The sequence below is a fragment of the Acartia tonsa genome, chromosome 5 (assembly GCF_053477335.1).
Source record: "Acartia tonsa isolate MP-2025a chromosome 5, ASM5347733v1, whole genome shotgun sequence".
NCBI lineage: Eukaryota > Metazoa > Arthropoda > Copepoda > Calanoida > Acartiidae > Acartia > Acartia tonsa.
In genome coordinates, this window is record NC_137264.1 from 23,726,845 (window position 1) to 23,737,641 (window position 10,797).

Below are 10,797 nucleotides of genomic sequence, written 5' to 3' on the forward strand. Positions count from 1 at the left end.
AACCAACCAATCATACTACGTTAAAAGTTACTTAGCTAACGAATATGAAAACTTTGGGTATAGTCCCTTTCGTAACATCGCACCTTATGTCGCCAACGAATATGAAAACTTTATTATAAAACTTTGGGGAGTAGTGTTTTAAACAGCCCATTGTCCCCTCTATCTCTGAAGTAAATTAATACAATGCAAATGTTAAAGTTCACTATAAAACTAAATGTGTTTCTATTTCAGAGTTGTACGGTCTAACAATCACGTGGAGGACTCCAATACAACTAACGGCACCACGACAAAAAACGGGGTGGATGTGAAGAACGGCTTAACGATTCCCCGGCCACGGGCGGGATCAACAACACCGCCGCCTGACTACGACGATGCCGCGTAAATAAATCCGCCAATATAAAACGGAAAATCGCCGAATCTTGAATGCAATATACATATAATATCTCGAAAAATATTTGATTTGAACTAGAGAGACAATCAAAAGTTAAAATATTTATTGAACTCATATGTTGATAAAAAATAACATATTCTTATTTTAAAATCAAGTTAATATAATTTTAATATAAACCAATCTTATTTCTCCTTTGTCTGAAGCCATCCAATGATACGCTAGTATTTCAACAAGGAGACATTTGATTGGTTCATTTTAGCGGCAAATTAAGACATTCAAAGTTTTTTGTCACTATTTGCAACTGCTATCAGCAAAATATATATATTAACGATTTTTTTCTGGATTAAATTAATATTTTTATTATACCTAAACAATGTTTTTTGAGCAACTTTTAATGAATACATTATGTAAAAAAGTGTATATTTTTGGGGCTGAGAAGAGAAAAAGTGCTTCATATAAGGGAGACTTATAATTTCTTTCTAATTTTATTGTGTCATACTGTTTAATAATTATTCTGATAATAGTTTAATATTTTAGTAGAGAAGCTACTCTATAATTCACTTTGTCTGCACGTCCGTCAGTCAGCTCGAAAGTGATTTTCTCAACTGCTGTTTAAGATAGAGGGATGTTTTTTTTGTTAAGATTCCATTTACCAATAAGAATTCAGTACATAAATTACTTTGTTCGTTGGTATGTCAGTCATTTCATATAATATAAATATTAGAAAAAATATAATCGCTACTAATAAAATACATGCGAAAGGTTTGTGATTTTGTTTCCTAATATAATACTATTCTCATTTTTTTAAAAAGCTCTTTAAATCTCCCTATTTCCTTCGAAAAAAAATTGTGCTCCGCTATTTGTGCATGTTGTCATCCTTGTTTTTCGATATTAACAATGAGTCATAACTTTTTTATTCGTATTTTATTAAAATTGATTTTTTTCAAAATTTAAACTCATAATTAAGTATCATTTTACTTAGAATTAAACAATTAGAATAAAATAAAGAACTTGATAAAAAATAATCTTTCTCTAAATGCTGATAATTATAATTAAACAAGGATAATAATGTTCATAGTTAGTGCATCAATACCAAGCAAGCTAAAAAAAAACAAATGGCAAAGTTTTATATAAAGTAGATTTGTAAAATATATTTTCAATCTCAATAAATACTTACAGTGTGGCTTAAATATTATATTTTGTTTTAAAATTCTCTAAATATGATTATAAACAATAGAGAAAGTTTCAAAAAAAAATTATTAAATTGTGGCTATTTAAAGTACTAGATAACCAGTAGCTGCACTAATATTTATGTGATAAAAATGATAATTTTGTAAATATGTAAATCCTAAATAATATATTTGTATGAAATTAATGCAATAAACGTACTTAAAATGTGTATTTTGTTTAGTGTGACGATACTCGATGGTTAAGATCGTTTCTTTCTTAAATGTTGATCAGTAATGCTTAATTTTCTCTTAATATTTATATTGTTTCTTGAAAAAATTGCATGATTTACTTACAATTTTATTTCTACTTGTATACATTTATATATATACAGCAGATTATTTAGTTCTGTCAATCTACAAGTGTTAATCAGTTAGGGAGTTGAATCCATTTTTATAGAAGCAGAAATATAATCTATGATTATGGTTTGGACCCTCTAAAACTGTAATCTACCCTTCCACTTTCCCCTCTCTTGTTGAAGATATCTTCAACGCCGATATGATTTTTGAAATATAAGATTCCACTTTTGTCTCTCTTGTTGAAGATAACTTCACCAAGAGAGGCAAAAGTGGAATCTTAAATTTCAAAAATCGTATCGGCGTTGAAGATATCTTCACCAAGAGAAGGGAAAGTAGAATCTTACATTTCAAAAATCGTATCGGCGTTAAAGATATCTTCACCAAGAGAAGGGAAAGTAGAATCTTACATTTCAAAAATCGTATCGGCGTTGAAGATATCTTCACCAAGAGAGGGGAAAGTGGAAAGGTAGATTACAGTTTTAGAGGGTCCAAACCATAATCATAGATTATATTTCTGCTTCTATAAAAATGGATTCAACTCCCTAACTGTTAATGTTTGTTTGTTTAACCGTTTCAGAGCTTCGCTTTAATGGATGCATTGTCTTGCTTGTTTTATCATATGTAATAATAGATGTCTTCACTGTCGTGGTTAGAAAGAAAAGGTTAAAATGAAAGGTTTTGTGATTTTATTTTTTATAATACACCACAAAGTTTTGTAAGACGTTCTCTCATTTGTAGGCTTAAAAACTTCGGGGACTTAAGGGAGCAGTTGTTGATACAAACTAGCAACAACCAATCTTTTCACCATTAATCTAATCCTACAAAAAAAAAGAGGATTTATTTTGGTTATTTGGAAAAAATCTTAAAATCTCTGTTACGGTGAGATAAATGAACTGAAAAATTCAACATACCTAACTCGAAAAAATATTTATTCATAAACTAAGTATTGAAAAAAAACAATTTTGTGACAGTAATTTATTGAGAAAAGTAAGCTAAAACTTCATCTGCCGTAGCATTGTGCAAAATAACAGTTTCATCGTTGTTTTCATTTGGTTCTTTTTCTTCATTTTTAACGGTAGGATTTTGTTCTTCAATATCTTTATCAACATCCACTAAAAATTGGCTATCAAAATTCTCCTGAAACATAAAAAATTATAGACAATGTGTATTTTCCTTTTTTGTTACCTTAGAGTAGGTTGCGAACCTAAGGTATTGGCACCGCAGGGTTAGAACCCTCAGCAGGGATTAGGAATAAAGAAAACAGCATTTGTTTATGATTAAAAAGAGTTTTAAGATATAACTTACAATTTCTACAGCTTCTTTATTTTGTTTATTTAACTCATTCGAATGTTGCTGTTCACCTAAACAAACATATAACAGTAACTTGTAAATAATATTATAATAATATATTTTATATAATTTATATATTCACAAATGCGTTGGAAAATAATAATTTATATAACAACACTGAAAAGAAAAATAATTGATATAAATAATCTAATGCAATATTTGGTAAAATTTTAAAAAGAATCATTCATTTTAATTTTAATCTTACCTCTTCTTGTTCTATCATCTGAAGTCACCTCCTTTACATTAGAAGCCTCATTTTCTATTTGATTTTTGGTGTTTTTGACGATTTTTTTTGTAGTTTCTGTTTTTTTTATTATAATAGATATTCTAGGAGTTTCACTGTCTTTACACGATTTCTTAAATTTAACAGAACTCATATATTTATGCACAGAATTTTTATGGATTTTTAAATTATTCTTTGAAGAGAACGACTTGAAGCATATGTCACAAGAAAATGGTTTTTCACCTTTGTGTACAACTCTAATGTGTTTTTTAAGATTTCCAGTTTGTGAGAAAGGTTGGAAGCAAATGTGGCATACATGTGGTTGTTCACCTTTGTGTACTGAATCAATGTGCAGATTTAAAACACTTTTTTGTTTGAATGCTTTTTGGCAAATATCACAAGTATAGGGTTTTTCACCAGAATGTCCTTTTTCGTGTATAGTTAGATTACTCTTGCTGGAAAATGCTTTATTACAGATATTACATGAATATGGTTTTACTTCTAGATGTAATTTCCTATGTTTTGCTAAGTTTCCTCTATCACTGAAAGATTTTTCACAAATTGTGCAATGAAATGGCTTCAAACCTGTATGAATCATTTTGTGCTTTGTCATGTCTCCTTTTAGTGTAAAAGATTTTCCACAAATGTCACATGAATGTGGTTTTTCTCCTGAATGTGTCATTTGGTGTACCTTAAGATAATACTTTTTCAGAAAAGATTTCTCACAAATTTCACATGTAAAATGCTTTATTTCTGAATGCGTTTTTACATGTGAAGTTAAATATTGTTGCGTAGCAAAGTTTTTTCCACAAATGGAACAGCAAAAAGCTTTGGTGTTTGAATGAGTTTGTGAATGTTTTGTCAAATATGACTTTCGAGCAAAGCATCTTCCACAAAAGTCACATTTAAATGATTTTACTCCTGTATGTATAACTTTGTGCTTATTCATATCAGAACTTGTTGTGAATAGTTTCTCACAAATTTCACATTTAAATGGTTTTTCCCCAGTGTGTGTTCTTTTGTGTCCCACCAAAGTCCAACTTTGAGCAAATGTCTTTCCACAAATTTCACACTTGAATGGCTTTTCCCCTGTATGAATTCTTTTGTGACATTCTAGGTTGAACTTTAGACTGTATGCTTTTCCGCAGAAATCGCACTTAAATGGCTTTTCTCCAAGGTGTACTCTTTTGTGATGGTTATAATTAGTGCTGCAAATAAATGACATGTCACAAATTTCACATTTATATGGTCTCTCTCCAGTATGGATTTTTATGTGCTTGTTTAAGGTACCTTTATCTTTATATGATTTATAACAAATATCACAAGTATATTTCCTTTCCATTTTTATACTTTTTCTTTTTTATCAATCAAAGTCTGAAATATCCTAATTAAGTTATTAAAACTGTTGGGGTATTAAAAGTAATTTTGAAAAATGTTTAAACCTTAACAGTTAGCCACCCTCCAGATCTTAAACGTTCCTTAATGTCCCCGGGCCTAGATACAAGTTATATTTTTTAACATGAAAATAAGGTAGATGGCATTTTGTCCCCGTGTCAGTTAGACCATTAAATATATATTTTTTTTTAGATTTAAGTGATGTGATCAAATTTTATGTAAAGTTCAACAATGATGACAAAAATTCATAAGTAGCAACGCATAATAATCATTGATTGACTTCAAGTGAATTATCAATGAAATGTTCAGTGAGAAGAAGAAAACAAGAGAAAGAAGAAAATTAAAATTAAAAATATTAGGCATGATAAAAATCACAAAATCTTCAAAAAAGAGTATCAGAGAAAATCTAAAATATGTGAAAAATAAAAAAGCTACTTGATCTTTCATCTAAGATCACAAAAATCCCTTAGAATAATGGGAAATTTAGTTTTGATACTACTACTCACAAACGTTTTGAAAATAAAAGCATAAACACCAGAGATATATGGCAATCATTTTAAAAAGCTGTTTAAAAGCTGTTGGACATTTTTTGATATAATTTAATTAAATATGCTCGATAATGGTGTCATGAAAATTAGGGGTCTAGTTTATTAGCGAATGAATTACATTTCACACATAGCGTTACGGACTGTTTTACGGACTTGCGGACGGACAGACTGAAGGACGGACATACACAGTGAATAATAAGAGTAGATTCACTACTAAAATAAAACTTTCACCATCACGAATAAAAATAACCTTATGTGTAAAAACATTCCGAAAAAAAATATATTACTCTATACTACTTTACAATTTACAAAATTTTGAACCCAGAGTTTAAAAAAATATTTTTAGTAGCTTAAAAGAGCTACCTTTCAAAGAATCATAATACAAGGTTTGGAGTTAATATGACTATTTTAATATATCTAAATAAAAAATGTAACCGAAGCTATGATGTAAGTGGACCTAAAATGTGAAAAGATTTTTAAATATAACCAAAAATAATATATATACAAATGATCAGATTTTACTGAAATTTATAAAATATTTATGGTTTGTTGTTACTACTTTCTCCAACCTCCAAACTTTACTAAACTGAATTTTAAGATTAAGATTATTTAAATTTTCCAAGCCCATGAGTTAGATCAGGGTTTATAAGGGATAAGTCTAAGTACGATAAATTTATGTACACACAAAATTACAATAAACTTTTATACAGATTAGTGGTCGAAAATTTTGGACAGTAAAATTTTGGTACCGGTGGAATTTCCATACTAATGTCCCCTCCCTCCCTGTGTTTAGACAGTTGATTGACATACATAAACACGAATAAAGGATAGATCAATTCAAGATTAATTAAACTTACCCCACAAATATTCTTTGTTATATTTCTGTATTTTTTTGTGTGCTCAGTAAGGGCTAAGGGCGAATCTATTATTACCTTATGTTTGTGTAGTCCGAATAAAATTGGGGTGAAAGTTTAATTATCTTCCATATGCCTGTCCTAGTATTCTGAACGGACGTTCCTTCCTAAACTAAATTCTTTTATTAGGCCCGAATTATTTCCAACCCACTATTTGGTTTTATCTTAAAATTCTTAAATTTTATCATAAATTGAAAGGAAGGATTTTCCATAAATTTGGCCAGTTCGTCACTACGTAAACATATTGTACGTCAGGAATGTTATGCCTAGTAAATATCAGGGATAGAGGAGACATTGGGCTGTTTATTACACTAGTCCCCAAAGTTTTATGATAAGCGTTTTCTTATTCCTTAGCTTAACAACTTTGGAGACTTTAATGAATTTTGATTGGTTGAATTATTAAGTTGAGTGTCCATACGTTTCAACCACTAATTGTAATCAACAGAAGGTGTAATTGTGTGTATTAACATTGGAGATGTACATCAATTTTTCAGCCGTTGTCTTATCCCTTTAGATCCCTGTTAGAATTTACTGACTGTTTAAACTCTATAATTTACCACATTTTCAAACCGAAAATAATTTAGTTTTTTTTCTTTCGAAAATGTTAAATAGTATTCCCCCTTAAGTATATATGATTAAAGTCTAAATCTGACATTGTTTATTATTGGAACTAGGGAATAGTTTTCCGATTAATATCAGTGCTTTGCAGCCGCACATAAGCCTCAAGTATTAACCCTGTGCAAAAAAAGAAATTACGAAAAGGTGGATTTTCTGTTAGGCACAGGTCTAGACATCAAGCTTAATTTTAAAGTTAAAAATGACGATTTCACTGAGGCTTACATGCGGCTTACGCGCTGCTGCCGAGCCCTGACCGCTGGATTACTAAAATTTTAAGTTTCGTTTTTTTCTTATGGACAACTTTCTTCGAGTAAAGTTTAAGAATAATTTTAGTTTTGTTTTCTACGAGAAATTTTATTATCCGCGGAAAGCTAATGATGGTGTGATGCGATAAATAATGTTTTTTTTGTTATTACGCGTTTTGGACAGAGCAACAATGAGCGGATGAGCTACAATCGTGAATTATCACAGACATATAGGATACATAGCTATGGAAGTTGCGCCATAATTGATATTTATTATGGATACAGTGCAGATAAGACATTTAGATAAGATCTTCCATCATAACAGTAAAACATTTGTTTCTCTTAATTCTTTTTAATGGGCTGTAAATCATAATTGCATCATTTTTATCGGCCATTGTTTTATCTCTAGAGGCCTCTAGGGGCACTTGAGGAGGGGGGAGTCTAATTGATAATCCAATTTCTTATTTTAGATTTTAAAAGAAATTTTTTTTAGGGGGGGGGGAGGTGCCCCCCCACACTCATTTTTTAAAAAATTTAAATATTTTTTTGGGGGGGAGGGGATATTTTTCATTTTTAGGGGGGGTTGGGGGTATCCCACCCTCAAGAAAATAGTTATAAACCTTTCCGGGACCTATGAGAAGCTACCCTGTTAAGGAGAACCCGATCGGTTCAGCGGTTAGGGAGATCCTTCGGTACAAACAAACACACAAACACATAAACTCACAAACACACAGACACACAAACAGACATCCTGTTACTTTAGTATAAGGATTAAGGTCCTTGATGTTTATAGATTATTAATTAGCAGGGGTCTGAATAAATAAGACAATCTCTGATAAATTACCGTCCATCCCCATTGATAACATAAAAAAATTACTCCTTCTATTGATTACAATTATTGATTGAAACGTTTGGACACTCAACTAACCAACGAATCAAACTGCAATCAAGTTCTTGAAGTTGTTAAGCCAACGATAAGGAAAAAATATTATAAAATTTGGCGACTAACGTAATAAAATAACAATGTCTCCACTAGGGTTGGGCCGGATATCCGGTGTGGCCGGATATCCGGCCGGATATCCGGCCATTTTCAATATCCGGCCGGATACCGGATATTGAAACTATCCGGCCGGATATCCGGCTCTATAATTTTTTATACTTTACACCAAAAATCTCTGCTTTTTAAAATCTTAAATGGCTATAATTTTCTTATTATTGAAGCTAGAAGAACATTTTTTCTGAATAAGTTTAACTTTATGTAAATTTATATAAGATTTATGAAGAAATTTTTTTTACTACTTTAATACTTGGTAATTTGGCCGGTTATCCGGCCGGATATCCGGTAATTTGGCCGGATAACCGGATATTTGCCGGATATCCGGCGTTGGCCGGATATCCGGCCGGTTACCGGATATCCGGCATTTGAAATCAGCCGGATATCCGGTATCCGGTATCCGGCCAAAAAAGTATCCGGCCCAACCCTAGTCTCCACTCTCCCTGCTTATTAGAGAGATATTCAAGAGCTAAATTATAATTTTTAAACAAAAACAAGGTTAACAAATAATCCACCATTCACCTATCCCCTTTTCCCTGGACATTGACGCAAAACTGTCACACCGCAAACAATTTTGCACATTGTAATACACGCGACATATTAAAAACAAGGATAACACCGTTTCCATAAAAGCGAAGCTCGTCAAACCAGACAAGCAACCAGTAAGAAAACGTCAAGAAACAATATAATGCTTTAGAATTTTTCATGTAAATCTTCCTAAAAAATTTGCTTGAATATAGGATGTGCTATAAGGATATGCTTGCAAATTTTATACATGATAAAATAGATGAATCATTTCTATTACATAATGCCCAATCGTCCAAGAAATCATCATTGCTACAGATGATTGGCAAAATAAATCAAAAAAGCTATTAGATTGTAAGTAACTGTTAGAATAACTACCATGTAAAGTTTGAATAAATGTAGGCTATTTCAACGTGCCTAAGTAAACGTTCAGATCTACTATTACAGACCCCTAAATGTAAAAAATCTTCGCTTTGAAAATGCAAACTTATTTATTTAAGTATTGCAGCTACTCTTTCATTCGATCATTTGATCCCCAGGAGGGAGAAGTCACTAGCCATTAAATTATATAGATTTGTTTGCTTTTCAAAAACTTTGATTTCTAGAGAGTTGAGTTAAATTTATCGTCTATTGTCATTTTGGTGAAATTTTTTTGAAAATTTATTTATTGGACGTTTGGTTCACCAGTAATGCACAAAAAAATTTAATTGATGTATTTAATATCATTCTATATTGCTTCTTTAATGTAATTTAATATAGATACACAGGAAAAGTTTTTCCTCTACGTGCCACGCGAATTAAAATTGGCGACTATTTGACATTACAAACATTACAGAACACCTGACCGACGGACAGGCATCAACACTTATAGCAGAGCTTCGATCCTAAAAATAAAAACACACTTCCAATTGTAAATGACGATACATTATGTAGCCATTGCTGACATATTAACGACATGTTTGTTGTTAATATTAACAAAACAAAATTCAAATGAAATTTTTACAACAGTCTTTTTGATTATGGTCCATTGTTTTTTGTCGCTATTTTGTTCTTGTGCCTTATAATCTCTTGTAACAAAATAACCAAGAAAAAAAATTATCCAGTTATAAATTTCAATATCAGGGATATGATAATAGGAGATATAATCATCTTCCTGATAAAAAACGTACAAAATTATACTTTCTTAGTGGGTTTGGTTATATTGAGTACAGTGTATCCCGCAGGGAAGGACCGTCCACCCCCCCCCCCGCAGAGGTTAGGCATAAAGGAAAAGCACTTTGAATTATATTCGTTATAACTTCGTTATACTTTAGTTTGCTCCATGTCTACTTGATTATATGTCTTTGCTGTTTATTAAACTGTTCAATAGGTCTGTGCCTCGCTACTTTTGCATAATGTCATCCTTTTTTCCATTTCGTTTTAAAATCAATTAGACAAAGGTGGTGCTTTAATTTATTATGCTTTTATACCCAGTGATCTAAATTGGAATACTTATACAGTGAACGATATTTTGACGGTCATCCCCAATCATATACACAAATTAACACTTCTGTAGATTACGATAAGTGGTTTGAAACGTTTGATGAACACTCAACTATATGAACCAACCAATGAAAATTCGGTAGAAGTCCCCAAAGTTGTTAAGCCAATGAATAAGAAAACATTAATATAAAACTTTGGGGAATAGTTTAAGAAACAGCTAAATGTCCCCTTTCTTTCCTGTTTTAAACATAAAAATATTTAGTTTTTTCTCGTATTCATTCGAATCCGGTGGATAGGAACCGGTTCTCATCCATACGAAAAAAACTATGTCTGGCATCGTATTATAAACGGCTTTCTACGAATATAAAAATGTAAAATCATAAGATTAAAACCAGTTTTTTAGCCCCGAGGTGCCGAAGGCCGTTTATAATACGATAAAAGAAATAACTATCATCAATTTCTACAAATGGGAATCTTTTATTCTTTCATGGACTAGAGATAAAATGTCGGTGAAAGAGTAGCTTCA

General features: G+C 31.2%; 2 protein-coding genes across 2 annotated transcripts in view; one reads left to right on the forward strand and one right to left on the reverse strand.

The window, feature by feature from the left end:
- LOC145319089 (lysosome membrane protein 2-like) overlaps positions 1-1,787 on the forward strand; it is a 98,998-nt gene extending 97,211 nt beyond the window's left edge. The window contains exon 15 of the mRNA XM_080160933.1: positions 232-1,787. Coding sequence (XP_080017059.1) covers positions 232-382 — 151 coding nt within the window. The 3' untranslated portion in view covers positions 383-1,787. The remainder of the gene's footprint in view (positions 1-231) is intronic.
- A 1,097-nt stretch (positions 1,788-2,884) lies between these two features.
- On the reverse strand, positions 2,885-4,860 carry LOC145320286 (uncharacterized). The gene is made up of 3 exons (XM_080162705.1): positions 3,473-4,860; positions 3,223-3,278; positions 2,885-3,054 (listed from the first exon to the last, which is right to left on the reverse strand). Exons 1-3 carry the CDS (start codon positions 4,830-4,832, stop codon positions 2,893-2,895), a joined length of 1,578 nt encoding a protein of 525 aa, XP_080018831.1. The 5' UTR covers positions 4,833-4,860; the 3' UTR covers positions 2,885-2,892.
- Positions 4,861-10,797: the final 5,937 nt, after the last annotated feature.